The sequence below is a fragment of the Heliangelus exortis genome, chromosome 6 (genome assembly GCF_036169615.1).
Source record: "Heliangelus exortis chromosome 6, bHelExo1.hap1, whole genome shotgun sequence".
In the NCBI taxonomy this organism is placed as follows: domain Eukaryota; kingdom Metazoa; phylum Chordata; class Aves; order Apodiformes; family Trochilidae; genus Heliangelus; species Heliangelus exortis.
In genome coordinates this window covers 36,728,500-36,748,229 of record NC_092427.1, presented here as the reverse complement: position 1 = coordinate 36,748,229, position 19,730 = coordinate 36,728,500, and the positions used below count along the sequence as shown (strand labels likewise).

Here is a 19,730-nt window from a genome sequence, read left to right as displayed (position 1 = left end):
GGGTCCTGGTAGACAAGAAGATGCCCATGAGCCAGCAATGTGCCCTTGTGGCCAAGAAGGCCAATGGCATCCTGGGGTGCATTAGAAAGGGGGTGGTTAGTAGGTCAAGAGAGGTTCTCCTCCCCCTCTATTCTGCATTGGTGAGGCCACACCTGGAGTATTGTGTCCAGTTCTGGGCCCCTCAGTTCAAGAAGGACAGGGAAGTGCTTGAAAGAGTCCAGCACAGAGCTACTGAGATGATTGAGGGAGTGGAACATCTCCCTTATGAGGAAAGGCTGAGGGAGCTGGGTCTCTTTAGTTTGGAGAAAAGGAGACTGAGGGGTGACCTCATCAATGTTTTCAAATATGTAAGGGGTGAGTGTCAGGGAGATGGAGTTAGGCTTTTCTCAGTGGTGACCAGTGATAGGACAAGGGGTAATGGGTGTAAATTGGAGCATAGGAGGTTCAAGTTGAATATCAGAAAAAATTTTTTTACTGTAAGGGTGACGGAGCCCTGGAACAGGCTGCCCAGGGGGGTTGTGGAGTCTCCTTCACTGGAGACATTCAAAACCCACCTGGACACGTTCCTAGGGGATGGACTCTAGGGGGCCCTGCTCTGGCAGGGGGGGTTGGACTAGATGATCTTTCGAGGTCCCTTCCAACCCCTAGGATTCTATGATTCTATGATTCTATGATCTACAATCATTTGTGCACTGGGATTTTGTTTTAAAGGCTGTAGTAAGTGGAATAGCTGCTATAAATCTTGCTGTAGAGACAACTGGAAAGGATAAGTAATGCTGCTCTCCTGTTTTTGGCAGGTTTCACTGGTTTAGAGTGATCTGGGAATCTCTGTCACTACCAGAGCTGGATGCTGCCTTACTGAGCAGTCAGGATGTGTGGTTCCCCATCGTGTCCCTCATTCTGTTTCTTTTTGGGACAGGCATTGCCTATTGGAGTGGAATATTTTTCTCTGCATTTCTGAGGCTGTTCTCTTCCTTGTGGCTAAGTCTGCTGAGGTAAAACATCAAGTATAAGTGTGCTCTTTCAGGTGACTGTGACACTCTTGATTTTTTTCTTTGCTTAGGCTGAGTTCTTCACTGTAGTTTCTACATGATTTTAACCATCTGGGTTTGTTGATGTTTAACTCTTAATGGACTATGAGGATTGTCTCATATTCCTTATTCCACATCTCCAAAAGGGAATGTAAATGGCTTTCTGGTTTCCTTCACCAGCTGTTGTAAAGGTTTTCAGTTTGTTTCTGAGGAAAACTTGCTGGGGAAAAAAAAAAAAAAAAAAAAGAAGAGGAAAATAAGATTTTGTGTGTTTTCTTGTAAGTCAACTGGCTCATTTTGAAATTCTAGTACACAGTTTTTGATCTACTCATGAGTTTCTTTTTTTTAAACAAAACAAAACCCCACGTTTATTTTGTAAAAAAATATCTCTAAAAGATAAAGATAGTAATAGACAGTAATCACCTGCTCAGTGTTCTGAAATGCTCAGCTATGGCTGGCAGCAAAGAAGGTACCACTGACTCTCTTTGCAGTTCTTTGTTCTTGCCTTCTTTTTGTGGATATTTTCAACATTTGTTGCAAAGGCTTTTAGGATGGTGTTTTCCAAAGAAGGCTTTTTTCTGTTTTCAGTGTCTATTTTAAGACTGGAGTACCCTGTGAATATCCAAGAAGAACAGACTTTTCCATCATTCTATTGCACTTCCTCTGTATCACATTCTCCTCCTCATCACACCTCCTCAGCTTAGCTGCCATTTCAGATTCAGACTTGTCTCTAAGTCAGATCAGCTGGAATCCAGAATCTTAAAATAAATTTTTCTCTGCATCTCTGGGCTGTGAGCAAGCAGAAATTCCTGTCTGGGAAGGATGTTTGTCCCAGAATTAACCTTTTGCAGACTTCCTGTTGCACAGGGCTGTATTCTCACCTTGGTAGGAGGAGGAACTTTCAGGGTACAGCTGTGCAGCAATAAGATGCAGCCAAATCTCTTGGGCTGAACAGAAGAACTTTGTGACTGATGCAGAACTACAGTTAGCATTTTCCAACACTTTATATCACCCATGTGTCCTTTATGTTCCCCAAATGAAGTAAAAATAATACATTAGCTACAGACAGATACTCTGGAAGGTGTAGGATAATTTTGTTTGAGAAGAGAGGCTAAGGTAACTGTTGGGATATATGCTAAAGTTGGTCTAACTTTATTTTTCCCAGTATTTAATCAATATTCAGGAGCCATTCATTCTTTTCAGTCATTCACAAAACAGAATTATTCCTTGATCTTTGTAGTTTTGATCTTGTTACAGGAGGACAACAGCAGTTATGTCTTTGGGTTGTTTTGTTTTTTTTCAGACCTAATGTACTTCAAAAAGATAAGAAGTTGGTTTCCCCCAGAAGACTCTGTGAGGTGTTATCCCTTGCTTTGGTTAGCTGGACCATTTGTGGTGCATTTGCTGTACTCATTATTTATCTTCAATATGTATTTAAGGTACTGGAAAAATCCAGATTTTAACTTGGTAAAAAAACTTTGTATGCTTTGAATCCACCCCGTGTTAAGAGCAAAAACACAGGTTGCCCTTTTTCACACTTGATGTGTGAATAAAACCATTTCTTCTTTTTTGGTTTTCAGTTTGCCAGACTCCCACAGTCTTACAGTCTTTAGAACCTCTTTGGTTTTTTTGGTGATGCATTTTCCAAAGAATATGAATACACTACAGTAATACCCTGAGATTTTTAACTTCAGGGTAGGTAATGCTATAAAATGAAGAGAAGAGAAACTTCTCCTGAAGAGAAACTTCAGGAAAGGGAGGACTTGCAACATTCTGCCAAATAATTCTTATCTGGAAAGGCTTCTCACAAATCTGCATGGAATGAAAGGAAGGAGGGCAGATAGATTGCAGAATTAGACCAGTTTTCCTGTCTGTCTGATCTGATTCCTGGTGCCACAAAGGTCTGTATTTAGTCCCTGCCATTCAGTTTCCATGGTGGTCCTTGCATCAGAGCATCTGACTTGCCTGATTCACCCCATGGCTGGATAGCTGCTAAATCAGCTGCTATACTTAGCTCCTGGGATCCATTGGAGCATGGATTTGGGAGCTTGCAGGAGGTCTGAAGTAGGTAGGGGGCAGCTGAAAGCAGAGCCTGAGGAACAGGTTGTGTTTATACCTGAACACCCTATGATATAAGGTTACCCTGTGAAGGCTGTTCCCATGCTGACATCACTCCTCCTCCTCCAGTGAATCTCTGCCATGGGCTGTTTGGGGGTTTCTGTAGGAAGTGGAGCTGAATTCAGCAGGAGGAGGTGAGGAATATGTGAATTTTCCTGTCTGTATTCTCTGTCAAGCACAGTGGGATGGGAGGAAGCAGAGCAGCTTATAAATCCTTCCTTGAGGGAGCACTTTGGCTGCTGCTGATGAAAAAAGGCAGAGAGGGAGCTCCTGCATTGCAGCTCCATTGGGCCCTAGAATCATCTAGCTATAAGAAGAGTAAAAAAAAATAAGTAACCCAGGTTTTTTTTAAAAAGCTGGGCTGTCTGTCTTACAGGTTGTAAAACTACACGTGGCTGTAAGAGCAGAACAAAAGATGCTTAATGGGGTAAGTCTGTTTCCTGCTTCTGCTCAAAGTTGTGACCAAAAATGATTTGGCCATGAGAACTACCTGAGCAGTCTGCTCCCTCACGTGTGACTCTTGCATTCTCTGTCCAACATCTGTGCAGCATGAACTTGTCTGAAGTTTCTTTAAGAAGAAACCTGAATAGTTTTTCTCTGAATTTTGAGATTTGATTGTGTATGCCTTATCTAAAGATATAAATTTAATTTTGTGATAATAATCTATACTACAGGTAAATATTTCCCTGGAAACATTGATTGGATGAGGCTCTGAGCCACTTGATCTGGTTGAAGCCTGCTCATTGCAGAGGGCTTTGAACTGGGTGACCTTTAAAGGTCCTTTCCAACCCAAACCCAAAATAAGATTTATTAGATGGATACAGACTGAGACTGCAGGAAATTGGGAGCTGTCTGAGAAAGAGAGAAGTAGCATTGGGATTCATGTAAACTTAGGTTTTTTCAGTTACTTTAAGGTATAAGATCCAAGATCTAAGCATCTCTGGATACAGATAACAACCACCTGTTCTTTTTTACAAACATAGTTAAAAAAAGCCAGAAGAAGTTTATTAATAGAGTTTCCTTTGAGTTTCTTTTGTTTCTTTGGGTGTTTTTTCATATGTTTGTTTTTAAATCCTCTCCTTTTTTTCATCTCCATATCTTTTTTGTTTGGTTTTGTTTAATTTTGATTTTTTTTTTCCTGTCATTGGAAGTTAGCATGTGCCAACTCATTAATTTCCCTTTGTCATTTTTTCCTACATCTGGTGTTGCAGCCCCAGTTGCATTGCCTGCTGTACCTTTTTCCATGAATCTGGGATTATCACCCATGTGCTTTATTTTACTCCTTTTATTCTGTTCCTCCTCCTTCCAGGAACTTCATTTCTTACCAGTGCATTGCTGGCAGGGCATCTCCATTCTTTTCTCCCAAAGTGTAAGAGAAATTTCTGGTTAAATCTAGATCCTTTAAAACTGAACTGTAACTTTGCCTTTTTGAGAGGTAAATGGAAAATTTTCATCTTAAATCAGAGCTGGTATGATACACTTACAATAGCTTTTCCCTCCTCCTTCCCCAGCATGGGCTCTTACAAGCCTCTGCCTGTTTTTTATGACTTTTTGCCTTCTATTTTCAGGATTCAGACAGCTCAAAAGAAACCTCACAGAACTCCACTCCACAAGCTGTGCAAAACCAGGGTGTGAGGGGCAGTGCCTCAGAAGCAACACAGTCTCCTTCCAAGAGTACAACAATTGCTGAAGCCATTGACAGTCTTAAGATGCACATTACAGTTCTCAATTTATTCACATGGATTGTGCTGCTCAACTTGCCATCTTTCATTTATTGGTTCAAAAATCTCAGGTAACTTCTTAAATAACCAGTAAGGTGGAAGAAAACAATGTGAACCTTTTAAAACAAACTGCAAATCTTTGATTCTTCATATTGTTAGATACCTCATAGTGTCAAAGACTTCTGGTAACTGTTTCTTCTATGCAGTCTTTTTAATTTTATGGTGTAAGCAGATGTTAAATGAATCAGTGATAATCTAAAGGAAGTAATGACTCAGAAATGATTTAAAATGATTTAACATTTTGCAGATGTTTGTTGTTAATAGCCCATGCTTGTTCACAGCTTGGATTTCACGTGGTAGCTAGTTGAGAAGTTACATGATTTTTTAAACCATTTTTTGCAGGTACAATGTTAGACTTGATCCTGATCCATGTAGATGTACAGCTGTTATCCTTGTATGCATTTTAGAAATTCTTATGAATTCAAGTGCTTCTGATGTGAAAACAAGGTACTGTAGTCTTAATCCCCAGGTTTTTTTTCCTCTTTTTTTTTTTTTTTTTAACTTCCATTTGTGTGGTAAAACTTTAATTTATGCTACCCAGCTATCTATGTGTTTGGTCTATGTAGGGATTTTTAAACTCATCTGGTTAAATCTCAAAGACTGGATGAAATGCATGCAAATTACACTTAGTTCAGGTAAGTGGAGAAAATCACTGGCAGTTACCACATGGGCTTAAATGAAAGTGTTTGGGATCTGAAGAATTGCAGGAAAATTCTCTGACTGTGAATCCTCCCAAATCTTACAGGATCCTAATAGATGTAGCAATTGTTACAAAGCTAGAAGGAAAAGTTAAGTCTAAATATTATAGTTGTTTTTCTGCTTGCTCCTGATGGGCACAGTTGTTTTCTCCATGATTAAGAAGTTCTGAGCATTTGGTTTTGCTGACAGACAGAACTTGTTCAGGTAGAAAATGAGTCAGTGCTTCCTCAAAGACAATGAATCAACCAATCTAGTTGATTCTCTTGACCAATACTTGTTACCTCAAATGAACTAAACCATTAAATCTTTGGTACAGAGAGCTTATTTCTAAACTCATGAAGAATACTTCTTGAATAATTGCTCTTGTAAATGCATTTTTATCACTCACTACATCCACTTCTTACGTCTTAAAAAGTAGCAACTTCTTGAAACATATAGATTATCCTTCAGAAGCAAGTGAAATGTGCTGTTTGCATTCCATCTGCACGAATGGCTATAAAAATGGCAATTTTTTCTTTATATTCCTACAGTAAACTCTTGAAGATTGCAGCCAAAGTTCCACTCCCCTTGTCTGTTGCAATGTTGGCTTTCGGACGAGCGCACTTATACAAAGTACCACACTTTGTAACCTTTTCCCTTCTTCTCCACCTGCTGTGTTGTGTGGTGTAACATTCCTTACACAAAGGAGGAAGAGTGCCACCTGGAAACTTAATCCTGGAGATGGGGCAAATTCCAGCAAAGAAATGCCTGAATTAATACCCCCAGGAGTTTACATTCTGTGGGGAAGAGGGCAGAACTCTGAGCTCTTCGTGAGGAGTCCGTGGTTCTCTTGGTGTTGCTTAGGAAGCTCTCCGTGGTTTTTATTTCCTGACTGTGAAAATGAAGTGAATTGACTGTGTGTAAGCACATAAATCACATTAGTGTAACATCTCAGTACTCAGTTGGCCTTGTTGACACTTGGATATTTCACTTCTTTGTGGGAACAGCCTTTTTTTAACTCCTGTGTTCTGAACTTGCATCTCTTGCAGGTCTGAGTTATGCTGGTTGAAACTCAATACATTTCAAGCACACTGTGACTGTCACAAACTACACAGCCAAGTAAACTTTTAATTGTTTTCTGCAACACCTAAAAGCTGCCACAGTTGTCTAGACAGACTGGAATGTACTCTGCTTCTGTGGAACTCTTATTTGGAGCAAATCACTTGTTCAGTGGGTGTGAGTTGAACATTTGTGAGATCATTGCAAGTCTTACACGTTTTACTTTTTGTGAGGGTGAGAAAACAAAACTATTCTGTGCAGCTTTCTATTCAGGAAGGATACCAGCAGATTCATACACAGTTTTCTGCAATGTTGTTTTAAAACATTGCCAGTTTTCTCTGGAATTTTGTTGATTCTGCAGTGGCTCCCTGGACCTTGTCCATCTGTAGAAGCAGATGTTGAGGTATCTTTGCCTTCATACTGCAGTTGCTCTACCATGCTCTTTCCAAGTAGACACAGCAGGGTTTGGTTTTTTTTCCCTGTTATAAATGGAGAATCAGCAGTCTCCTAATAAATGTCCCTGCATTAAATTAATAGGGAATAGTTACAATTATGGAATAGCTACAAGACTGTAAATTCACACCCTGTCACACAGTGCTGACTTCCTCACGTGGACAAGCCCTTAGTAATAGTGGGAAATACCATAACTCTGAGCTCTGTATAAAATATTATCTTAGTGCCTAGATGCTACAGTGACTGCCATTTGTAACAAAGCCTGAAATAGCTACGTGTAAGGAATTCTGTCCCCTGGGTGTGTGTTTTGCCAGCAGAAGGATTCTCAGTAGCCATTAGGTTAAACTGCTGTGATTCTGTGTAGAATTAAGCCTACTACTTGCTTCTGTTAGCTGCCTCCACTCAGTCTGGCATCCTGTTACCTTCTTGTGGAAATACTGGACCACCTCTGTCACCTTAGATGAATAATAAGAGGAAATCTGCTACCCACAGTCAATCAAGTATGTTCTTGATGTAGCAGTGCAGCCAGCCTGACCCATTAATTTTATCCTATCTCATTAATCTTGCCTGAAGTGCCTCAGCTAAGTTCTAGTGTGTTAGGGTCAATTCATCTGAGCTGTCTGGAAAGACTTAATTCCAAAATTTCCCCAATGAAGGACACACGTGAAGGAAGCACATGTTTTGTTCCCTTAATTCCAGTTGTCTGCAAGTCATTAAAACTGCTTTAACTGAGCAAGTCAACCAAACCATTGTCAAAAATCCACATGCTGGTCTTCTGGTCTTAACCTTTTTTTTTTTTTTAAAAAAAAAAAAGGTCAGATTATCCATAGTGTCAGTAAATCAGAAACATTGTTTGAATAGATTATATCTTGGTACTTTCTACATCAAACCTATGCTACAGTAAATGTATATAAGATGATTTGTGTGTCTAAATATAGCTAAGTCCATCACCAGATGGTTTAACCTAAAAATTGCTGTTCAGAAGAATAATTTTTCTACTTTCAAATGGCTGTGAATGGTGGCAGAACTGCACTGGGGCTGGTAAAAAGCCATCTGTGAAATGTGCAGGGTCTGATTTCTGTGGCAGATGGTTTTCCTTGGCCTTCATGGCCTCTTTGGTTTACTATTGGATTTTACTTTTTTGCCATTTTAGCAGACTCTTTATGCACTAATCCATATTTTTGGAGCTGTTGGTGAGGTAAAAAAAAAAAAAAAATAATCATCAAAAAGCAGAGAGCAAACAGCCTCTGGATGTGGTAGCTTTGATAGCTCCCAAAATATGCCACAATGTGAAACTTAATGAATTACAGCACTCTTTTATTTTTAATTTAGTGATATTTTTCAAGCTAGGAATTGTATTAATAATCATCACTCTTTGTGGAATGAGTTGCAGAATCTTGCGTGGGTCCTGACCTGGCTTCCAAGTGGGAGGGAGGAATGGGTTGAATCCTGAGCCTGAGATGAGAGGATTTATCACATCTGCCTCAATGCTGCCTTTTTTCAGAGATTTCTCTGCTTTCTCTTGGGGGAGGAGGGGAAGTCTTACTGCTGCTCTGGGTTTGTGTGCATTCTGTGCCACTTGCTAGATGAAAACTGTTCTCAGAGGTGTGTCTGGATTTTGCAGAGACAGAGAATTGTGTAACTTCAGCTGTTGGAAAGATTCCATGTGTAATCCCAACTAGATTCCCTATATAAACAGTGGAGAGGGATGGGATTAGAACAAATCCAGAGAACAATTCATCCCACTCCAAGAAGATGAATTATCCTACTTGCCATCCCAAAAAGACAAGATTTTTACTACAGTATATTTTTTTTTTTTTTCAGGTAAAATAGGATGAGTGATTGTTGTTACTTTTGGACAAGAGGCTTCTCTTATCTGAATCTCTGGTTCTGCAGCTGCTCACAATTATAATCTCAGCAGAAAAGCAGGCTAACCCAGAATAAATACTTTTAATTCCATGCATGAGGAAGTGTAAATATTACTGAGGTATCCTTTATTATGAGCAGGATGAATTTGTAAAACAGCTTTTTGGCAGATACATTGTAATGTCACTTAGTACCTTTAGCTGAATTAAACTTCCAGTTTAATCTTCAAATTTCAGATTATCAGACTGTGTGGGAGAAGATTAGGACAAATTAATTTGTAATGGCTCAGACCTCTGCTGAAGGTTTCTATTAATATGCAGACCCAAATTCTGATGTTCTCTCCTTTTTTCAGGAGCTGAGGAATTAATTTTGCAAAACCACTGTTCCTCATCTGTGTGGGTGTTCACCACATTTAGATGGAGATTATGCCACATAATCAAGCATTTAAATTGAGATTAAGCCACTGTATTCTTGTTTGTACCTCAGGATGCATTCACTAAGCCTTTAGTGACATCTCCAGCCCCTGAATTATTTTCTGTAATTTTGCTGGTTGCCATGACCAAGCTGTGTGTTTCCTCATGGTTTTGTCACACTGCAATCATAGGAGCTACACCTATAGCTGACCAGTTCATAAAAGAAAGCTAAGGAAAAAATCTTCTTTTCACAGGAATTACCTTGAGATGGAAATGAATGACTGTTTTCCAAAGGTGGTACTGTCAATTTTGATTTAAAAGTTGGTTGTGGTATGTCATGTCCCCTGTTAAAAGGGGGATTGTTTGGGGGCATTTTTGGTGAGGGTTTTTGTTTGGCTTGTTCCCCTCACAAAATTGCAGTAAATTTGTGATTATTTGTCATATTTGGAGTTCCTCTCTGATTCTGGTTTTGAGTGAATTGATACATGTAGTAATTCATTCCAAAATATTGATTTGCTAGGTTTTTAAACAAAGAAATCACAGAACTCTGAACTGTGGGGTAGTAATATCTCACAGAAGACAGTGTCTACCTTTATGTCTAAGTGAACTTTTCAGTGGTAACCTAATTGGGCTACTTTTAAAGTCATTATTTAAAAAAATCATAGGCTAGTTTGGGTTGGAAGGGACCATGAAAATGTACTGATAGTTAAAAAAACCCCACAAAACAAAAGAACCACAATAACAAAAGCATTGTCAGCATATGCTACAGAGTCTAATTTTCCCTGTGTTTGCCAGTAGCAGGGTTATGAACTTTTTACTTGCCTTTTTTTCTGCAATCTGATAAATCTGCTTCAAAGCTTTGACAGGGCAGAATAAAGTCAAGTGTGTGCCTGTGAATAAACTGTGCAGAAGCTTTCATTTGATCAAAGTTTATTTCAGTAGAGTGATGAGTGTGTTTTGACTTTTGTCTTACTTATACTGAGGAAAAAACAGCTATTTTCAGACCTTTAATACTCTGAGTTACTGAAAATGTTTTTGGAAGCAGTTACAGTGTCTGTGCAGTAACTGTGCTGCTGTTTTAAGTCAGAGGTTGGGTTGGAAGTGACCTTAAGGATCTAAGTCTCTAAGTTATTACAAAATTCTTGGTCATAAACCAGACTGAATCCTTAATGTCTCTTTTCCATTTCATTGCCAGTGTGGGTCACTTCCTTTTCAGCTTTGTCTTTTTTACATCTCTTTTTTTTTTTTTTTGGAAGGTAATCAAGACAGATTTTATAAGCACTTAGCACTGTACTCTAAAAGCTTTTAAAACTTTTATCACTCTTCTTTCAGGAGAGATAAACTTTTGTCACCACAGCTACAAGCTGCTCTTGTGGACCTCTGGAAACCTCTGCCCAGTGTATGGCAGTTGAAATCAGATTCATTTGGATGTTAAATAGTTTTCCTACCCTTTTTTTTTTTTTTTTTTTTTTTTTTTTTTTGGGCCAGAACTTTAACCGAGTATTCACAGTAGAACATTTAAAATCCTTGAAGGTTAATTTGAAAATCTTTTACAAATATTACATTTTCTGGTCTATATTCTTATATGTGGAAGAATGTATCCAAAGCTTTTAATCAGCTCCTTTCTCTTCAAGCTTAGATATTCAAGCTTGATTCTCTATCAAGCTTAGATATAATCTGTACATTTCATCTTGTTAATAAATGTTACTTCTTATAATAATAGATTTTAAGTGTTTAAGGAGAAAATTCCATGGCTCTTAAGCAGATCTGCCCAGCACCTCAATTTTCCAGGTATCCAAGCACGTAGCTGCCTCAGGTGTGTGCTTAGTGCTTTGCAGCATGAAAACCTCAACCAAACTCTGATGTTTTGGCTTTAGTTTTGCTTAAGATTTAGGGTCTCACTCTGCATTCTGAAGTGCAGACAGATTTTGCTCCCAGTGCTCTCATAAAAACCAGCATGGCCTCTCTAGTTTCTGGCAGGTTCTAGATGGATCAGAGCTGATTTTGTGTGTCTATAAAAGTCAGGAATAGCACACAAAAATTGTCATTTTTCAGCACATCATTCCAGTTGGCAGGCACTGTGCCTGACCCAGTGAACACAGCAGCCTGTTGTTCTCTTGATGTTTTGCATTTCTGTTAAAATAACAGAGATTTTATTTTCTTTTTCCCCTCCAACTTTAAATGACCTGTTAATATTTATTAATTTTAAATGGTAAGGGTACTATTTTGGGAACAATTTAGGCTTCAGTATCTTCCACTTAGGTCACTTGGAGTGTGAAAACAGCATCTGAGACTGCAGCACCTGGCAAGGGGAATATTTCACTGAAGTCTACAAGTAGTGGTCATGACTCAGATATTCAGAGTGCCAGACCAAAACTGAAGTGTGAAATTCCTCACTGTGACTTTCAACTTGTAGCTTTCTAGAGCAAAAAAAAAAACAAAACAAAACAAAACTGTGCCTTAAACCAGTCAATGAACACACTAACTCTGTAGCCTGTGGACTTCTGTAGCCTTATTTTGATTTTTTTGAAGTTGACCAAAATATTTGAGTGGCTCATACTGAAGCTTGATTTGGAGAAAATATTTTTTTGAAAAAATTATTTTGCCCCCCTTTTTACTACACTTACAGAAATGAAGATTTAGGGTAAGTACATTATATTTATAATTTGGAATCACACCAACCAAAGTCAGAAAGCTTTAGCTGTCTTTTTATTGTGGCAAAAAGGAAAATAAGACAAAATTAGTCTCATGTCTGCCTCAACACTGAAGTCTGTGTTGCAAATTATTTTTAAAAATAGTTTAATTTTTAATTTTTAATAGTTTTATTTTTAAAAATAGTTTAAAAATTGTTCTTATTTTCAAAATAAAACAATTCATCTGACTGTAGTTTAAACAAAATATTGTAGGTAAACCACTGTGGATCAATATCTCTGCCAGTGTCAGAGGAAAAGAAGATGGTTTCTTGAGGCAGGTGGGATAGTGCTGATTGGTTGTTTTAAAACTGCAGAAGTTTGAGTAACAAATGTAAATATTTAAGGAAAATATATCTAAAACCCTGCAAAGCTGGGTAGAGGGGGGTGTTTGCATTCTCTTCTCAATCCATTAAGGAAAACCAGAGGTAGTCAAGATGTTAAAATCTTTTTTTGCTCTAGTGAAAGGTTTTCTTCTGTGTATTTATAATGTGAAGAGCTGAGGAAAAGCCACCACTTGGCTTTTCCTTGTGTGTGTCTGCAGGATTCTTCCTATGTTTTGAACACAACCCTCCCAAATCCTGTGCTTTCCCCCTGGTGTTAATGCACATAATGCCAGCTCTCAAAGCTCACTGTCAGGCTGGGGATATTGAGACATGCACACAGAGTCACTGCATCTCAGCTGATCACAGGAATTGCTGGAAGTCACATAAAATGAGATTATCAACCTGCTTTTATTGGGGAGCTGCCACAATGCTGCTGATGCTGTGGCACAACAGGTGACAAGGCAATTTTTGTGTCTTCCCTGCTGCTTCCTCTGTTAAGTTTGGGCTTTTTAAATGCTCATCCCAGTCACCTAACTCTCCTTTCTTCTGTGATGATGGAATTGCAGTAATCCTAGACACTGCTGGTTCCTAGCTACAGGAATATTTAGTATTAAAATCACTGAGAGGGCAGAACTCCCTTTAAGGACTTTACATGTGATGATTAGTGCAGAAAAAATTGTGTAGGTTGAAAAACCTGATTCCTTACTTAGCTTTTAAGTGGTTTTCCAAGCACAAAGACAGAATAGTGTTAGCCAAAATACCTATTTAGGGTAGTTGGGAAGGGTTGCTCTTTGTTTCTGTGACTTTGAAGAAGATCTGTATCATCTTTGGGAAAATCTTTTGCTTCAGAAGCAACCTGTCTGACAAGGTTTTAACTCTTCCCTTGTTTCTAGTTCTTCTCTAGGTAAACCTGCTGGGTTGGGTGGAGCTAAGTTTTAGCATTTAGTGGTTTCTGGAGATGTTGGTCTTACCTGTAACTGTTTGAATAATGCTATCATGAAATGATGTTTTATTTTATTATATCATGTTTATTGCAGTGATTATAAGTGAATTCTCAGCCATGCAGCATCTGGTAGCTTTGGGAATGGCAGTGTCTGGTGAGATGCTGAGGAAACCTGGGGTGTCCTCAGCTAACCCTGACATTTCTGAAGGCTGAGGTCTGAGTTTTTAACAGCTGATGCTGATACTTTTTGATTGAAGTTGAGGGCAAGATGAATGGGAGCTACAGCTTGGGTTTGGGTTTTTTTTGTTTGTTTGTTTGGTGGTTTCCCTGTCTACAGTGGTACACTTCAAGTTTTTTATTTGTATTTTTGATTTTTTTTAAACCTGAGTGTGCATGACTCAGAGTATTCTGTACAGCTTATGCTCTGCTAAATAAACACTTCTGTATGGTTTTGTGTCTTGTTCTAACATGGTTGCATTAGTACAAAGGGTTGTAATTCACCAAAAAAAGTGCCACTTAGCAGTCATACTCTACAGGGTGTTGTGAATGTGAGCTGTATTTCTGGTGTACAAACATGCTAATGAGTCTTGTGATGAACATTTGCCTCTAGTCTTTGCTCAGGTACTCATGTGGAGCAGCTTGGTGCTTTTCTTTCTAACTTGTAACACTTGGAATTTGGAGCAGAAAATAAAAACAGTGAACAAAAGCATGGTGGTAAGAGCAGTACTTCCCATGACAAACACTTATTTTTTTTGGTTGGAATGCAATAAAGGTCATGCCTGGTGAAGCTTGTCTCAAATTCTCATCTCTGCTTTACCTTAGGCTCTTACACCTGCCTAAATTCACTAAAATGGATAGTATAGTTTCTATAGAGCATAATATATATGACTTGTTCTAAATCTAAAACTAATTTGCCTCTTGTTCTTGAACAAGATTTTTACCTTTTAGAGCAACTTTGATGCAACTGAACAAGCAAAGCTATGAGCATTTCCAGCTTCAGTGCAATTTAATTTAAATACACATGAATATCAGTGTGCCAGAAGGGCTATATAATCAGTGTAGCCACTTTGAAAGGGTTCAATTTATGTCTACATACATAATTTGTCAAGAAAAATCCAGTGCTTAAATTTAGCTGTGTTCAAAAGGCAGCACACTGACATCTGGCTTGGGAAGTATTTGTTACACTAGCTCCTGTTCTCAAAGGAAGGGGCAATTTTGTCTAATCAGTGTAATTATACTAATAGTGTTTTAATATGAATGTGTTCCACTTATATTTGAGTTTCACTGAAGCAAAGAGCTCTCATTAAAATAAAAAAAAAAAAGTAAATAAAAAATAAACAAATTAAAAAAAAAAACAACAAAAAAAAAATCACATTAAAATGAGCACTGAGTCTAACAAGATTTCCAGCTCAAACAATTTCTCAGACACTTGCAGCAATGCAGCTTAATAATAATTTGGTTTGTGTTTGGGACAGATCAGAGAATCTAGATGCTGACTGACTCTCTCCATATCTCTGCATGCCTCACCAGGCAGCCAAAATACCTGAATTCTGGTAATGGGCAACATAAATTTCCCCCAGTACCAAAACTTGTCTCAGATATACACATTATTTTGGTATTTTGTACTAGCTAAATAGACTGAATATCCCCCCAGGTTCTTCTTTGGGAATAATTAAAATCAAGAAAAGTATTGAAGGGGAGTGGAGTGGAAGGAAATGCTATTATTAAACTGCTGTTATAAAACTGCTATTAAATATAATTGATTTGTTTTGCTAAATGTTAATTATTTTTTTTTTAATTCCAAGTCTGTAGAATAATATACAAGCTGGGTAAGTTGACTTTTTCTTTCTATTTTTTAACTGCAATCACAAATATCCCATTGCTGGGATTTTTGTTATTGGATGTCCACAGCTTGGTTTTCCTGGAAGGGGTGGTGTTAGATTTTTTTTTTTTTCTCATTCTGTTTTCCAAATGTAAACCAAATAAATATATAAGGCTTATAACAAAGCTCTGCTATCTGGGGTAAGGTAAAGATTTTTGGCTTTTAGCTTTAACATGTCTATTTAGAGGTACTTCAGTTAATATGAATTAAATGTATCATCTAAATAGTGGAGAGAAGCATAGAAAGAAACGACAAGTGAAAATTCAAGCAGCTTTGAGGTGAAAGATGAGCTGTGAAATAAGGCCAAGGTAAATTAGCATTGTCCTCCATGCTGCTTTTGTCTTATTCTGACAGGAGGATATTGGCTGCTGATAAAATTGGGGTAGGAGAGCAACACTTTCATTAAAATTACAGGATTTCAGATCTTGAACCAGACCTTACTCTTGTCTCTCCAGCGTCCAGAGAATGATCCATATCTCAGGCTGCTTGAAAACCACCCAGCCAGCTGTCATTATCTCTGAGTTGCCTCCCTAGAGATATAATTAGCTACTTTTAATTAAAAGCAATATTTTGATGCAGCTCTGCTATCTCTGCTGGGAATTGTTTTAAACTTATTATGTGCCTGCCACGAATTCTCTGCAGTACAGCTCAGGGAGGAGGAATTTGCACCGTGCTGCTTGATAGCAACAGGTCCTCAGGATGAAATTCTCAAGGGTCTTTATGTCAGGGATGGAAATGGAATCATTACTGTATTTTTGAGCTCCTGCTAACGTCACTGACATCCACCTACAGTCCACTAGAAATATAAGTGCAGAGACCAGTTTGTTCACAGATTCCAGGGAGGCTGACCAAGAAGGGGCAAGCCAGAGCCAAATTCACTGGTAAGCTTTATTTTAAAGAATGTGGAAGGGGGAACATTATTTCTTGGGTTGGTTGGTTGGTTGGTTGGTTGGTTTCCCTCAGATCAAGTTGTGATATGGGTCTCAAATATATTATACCAGGCTGTATTTTTTTTTTTTTTTAATTATTATTGCCCTGCTATGTAGTTTTTGTGTGCTGCAGTTTTGAAATTTGAGCCATCTGGATTTCAGGGAATGTTTTTGCTTTCTCTAAAGATCTGGTGCTCTAACTAACCAGGCAGTGAGAAAAGCTGTATGCAATAACTCATGTAAATTTACAAACATAAATATTTTGTGTTAAATGTCATAATTCTCCCTTTTGAAAAGAGAATCCAGAGTCTAGTAATAGCTTTGGTGTGGGGAACACTTCCTTAGAATAAATTGTTCTTCCTAGTGCATCAGTGCAAACCAACCAACCAAAAAGTCCAAATAACAGACAGATGATCTCTGCAGGAGGTAGAGCTTTTTCCTTGCCATGGATAAATATTTTGGGTTTTTTTTTGTCCAGCCCTCCACTGGACTGTCAGCCTTATTTTTTTTTTCTCCAGTGACAGCTCTTGTAGGATTTAAGGAGTCTGGTTTCTTGTCCTTCTTCCAGGTGGTCTGCTCATCTCTCCAGCATGTGGAAAGTGGTGCTGCTGGGTCTGTACACAGTGCTGGCCATGAGGGGACTGGCAAAGGGTGCTCCTTTCCACCCAGAAGAAAAATGGAAACCACTAGATAATCCTAGAAACAGAGACCTGGTAAGGAAAAACTGCAGGAGAGAGCCAGCCTAAGCTTTGGGGGGGGGGGGGTGGGGTTGTGTTTTCCATCAGGAGAATTTTAATCTTCTAAATGGAAAGGCAGGAGGGGCCCACTAAAGGTAGTGTTAGTACCTCTGCACTTTGTGTAGTCCATAACCCCAGCTGGGTGAGTATTCCTCAGTCAAGGTGTGCTCCTTCACTGGAGAGACCTTCAAGTGCAGAAAAGTTCCCAATAAATCCATCCAGCAGCCTTACTTTTTAAAATTTTTTTATGGGTCTGCCACCACTCTTCTTAGGAAAAGAGAAATTATTACTGTGTTTCTCTGCTGACTGCATGTTCTGCCAGCTTCTGGAAGTAAGTTGGCACCTGACACATTGTTGTGAGTAGTGGCTAAAGATTTGAAAGTTAATTACAGCTGATAATTTGCAAGGGGTTTGTGAAGGGAAAAAAAAAAAAATGGTTTCCCACAATTTCCCCTCACTGTTTTCAGAAGGATTCTTTTCCACTTCGAAGCCACCTAAGAGGCTCCCCCAGATCAGTTTGAGTGGACATGGCTGAATTGTATTGCTTTATGATTAAATTACTGGATTTCATCCCACACTGGGAATAAAACCACCCCTGCTCTGTGTCAGTAGAAGTGATGAGGCTGTGTTGGGCATGCCCTGTTTTCTCATGTGCAATATCTTCAGTTTTTCAGAACCCTCCAGGCTTATTTTTCGGGCAGGGGTCTTGATCTCAGAAAGTTCCCAGCCACTTTCACTCTGAACAATGAAGGACCAAGGCCTCTCATGTTCTACTCAGACCCTATTGCTTCTGCATTTGCAGATTATGAAGAAAGGAGAAATTCTTTTCCAAGTTATTTCAAAGGCTGAAAGATGCTCCTGAGCAAGGTAAAAGAGGACATTTTGCTCTGACATTCCTACATGTAACCAAGGGAAAGTGATTCTCATTTCTGTCTCAAGTATGGACATCACTTCTTTTACAGAGGAAATTAAAAATGTAGCACCTTAACTCTTGCCTAAAGTTGGTTTAAAATTGTTGAGACAGGGATTTATGAGGTATTTACTACTTCAGTAAAACAACACGTGTGCTTGTGTGGGCCTGTAGAGACCAAGTGTTGTTGCTTTTAAAAAAAAAATCTTCTATTTATCTCCTTTTTCTCATGTGGAGAAGAATGCTGAGCACGTTCAGATAAGAGACAATGCAGGTTTTGTTTAAATAATTGATATCAGTACAATTATAACTTGAGACTCATGGTTTCCTGGGGCACAGGTATAATAAAAAAATTAATTTAAACATAAGGCACTGCACTCACAAAGCATACACTGCCTTTTACAGCTTGCACCACTCATGCTGTGTTCCTTACTTCTGACACTAAACTGGATGTTGAATTATTGCCAACTTATTCACATCTCTCCATACAAATGAAATAAAAGTGAAGTGGGCCAAGCTTGCATTATTAATAAATCCATCTTCAATTAATAGGAGGTGTCTCTTAGCTATTTTACCTACCTGTAACATGCCCTGTTACAAACAAATCCCTTCATACCTCATTTTGAGACTCATTTTGCAGTTCTAGGGTAAAAGTAAATAACAGTTTTCTCCTCTTTTACAAACAGGTGAAGCTTTCAGTAAGATTTATTTCTGAGCATTTTGGTGATTTACCCAGTATCTTAGGGATCCATTTTTAGTCTACATTCAGGCCAGGATTTTTAGATCCAAGCTCCTGCCTTCTCAAGCACTTCTTTTTCCCTCACTAAAAGCACAGCTCCACTCTTCTCATCCCCATGAACAATAATGCAGACTGCACACAGATTTTTATACCAAGTTCTCTTTTGGCCAAGTTTGTGTGTTGGGGGGGGAGGAGGAAAATGCACCCCACTGTATATTGTGCCTGAAAATTAATTATTGGGGACTTTTAGAAGGGATGCTGTGGCTCTGCTCTCTTTTCAGTGCTCAGAGCTGTTTTCTTTAGGTAGAGGTCTGCTGGGGTGTTGCAGTGTTGCCAGTTGGTTTGGATCATACCCTTCTTGCCTATAAATAATTCTCTGTGTGTCTTATATCCTTTTTTTTTTTTTTTTTTTTCCTCCTATTTTTCAGGCATTAACTTTTGAACTTCATGGGAAGTGGTACCCTTCACTGCAAGCTATTGCTGCTTTGACTTTTTAATTGCTAATTGGCAGTTTTAACTCTTCCTCACTGTCACACTTTTTACCTTTGGAGTCTGATGCCCTTTGTAGTGAGCACAGCTGCTGTCTGCTGACAAGTGTGTGACTTTTGGGCACCATCTGCCCAGCAGAATTCTCTGTGTTAAAATGTGAATAAATGAGGAGTGCAATGGAGTGCTTTCAGCTGCTGCTAAGTGTCTTTGTCTGAGAGTGGTAAATAAATGCTGCCTTTCAGTTCATTGGAGATGGATCTCATGAACTGGTTTGTGGTGATTGGTTTGGTTTGGTTTGGTTTGGTTTGGTGGTTTGTTATTTTTTGGTTGCTCTTTTATCAGAAGCCTTCTTGTTTCTGCAGAGACTAAATGGGGAAATTATTTCCTCCTGCCCCTGGGCCTGGTGGCTGCTCCCTCACCCCCATTTCTGCCTGTGCCCCCACCAGTAAATCACCTGCAGGATAGCAGCAGATGTACTTGGGGTTAAGAAACCCTTCTCATGTAAAAATAAATCCCATTTCTGGGATTTCTTAGTGCCTTCTGCAGCTCCCTGGAAAGAGGCTCGAGCAGGGTGAGGGTTGGACTCTCCTCCAAGTAATGAGTAACAGAACAAGAGGAAACCACCTCAGGTTGTGCCAGGGGAGGTTTGGGTTGGATTTGAGGCAGAATTTCTTCACCCAAAGGGT

The 19,730-nt window shown here is 38.9% G+C and overlaps 2 protein-coding genes across 3 annotated transcripts in view; both read left to right on the top strand.

Annotated features, from left to right (window-relative positions):
• The window catches only part of PGAP1 (post-GPI attachment to proteins inositol deacylase 1), a 30,124-nt gene extending 23,363 nt beyond the window's left edge, over positions 1 to 6,761 (top strand). For both annotated transcript variants that reach the window (XM_071747868.1, XM_071747869.1), the window contains 6 exons: positions 798 to 995; positions 2,335 to 2,470; positions 3,526 to 3,576; positions 4,718 to 4,941; positions 5,273 to 5,377; positions 6,160 to 6,761. In XM_071747868.1, the coding sequence (XP_071603969.1) occupies positions 798 to 995; positions 2,335 to 2,470; positions 3,526 to 3,576; positions 4,718 to 4,941; positions 5,273 to 5,377; positions 6,160 to 6,298 (853 nt within the window). In that variant the 3' untranslated portion in view covers positions 6,299 to 6,761. The remainder of the gene's footprint in view (positions 1 to 797; positions 996 to 2,334; positions 2,471 to 3,525; positions 3,577 to 4,717; positions 4,942 to 5,272; positions 5,378 to 6,159) is intronic.
• Positions 6,762 to 12,232: 5,471 nt separating this feature from the next.
• Positions 12,233 to 19,295, top strand: C6H2orf66 (chromosome 6 C2orf66 homolog). Its single transcript, XM_071747885.1, has 4 exons — positions 12,233 to 16,121; positions 16,738 to 16,882; positions 17,573 to 17,773; positions 18,984 to 19,295. Exons 2-3 carry the CDS (start codon positions 16,760 to 16,762, stop codon positions 17,753 to 17,755), a joined length of 306 nt encoding a protein of 101 aa, XP_071603986.1. The 5' UTR covers positions 12,233 to 16,121; positions 16,738 to 16,759; the 3' UTR covers positions 17,756 to 17,773; positions 18,984 to 19,295.
• Positions 19,296 to 19,730: the final 435 nt, after the last annotated feature.

Coding starts and splice junctions, on each gene's coding strand:
- C6H2orf66 (XM_071747885.1), top strand. CDS start 16,760: ATGTGGAAAGTGGTGCTGCTGGGTCTGTACACAGTGCTGGCCATGAGG. Junction 16,883..17,572: donor ATCCTAGAAACAGAGACCTG/GTAAGGAAAAAC, acceptor CAATATCTTCAG/TTTTTCAGAACCCTCCAGGC.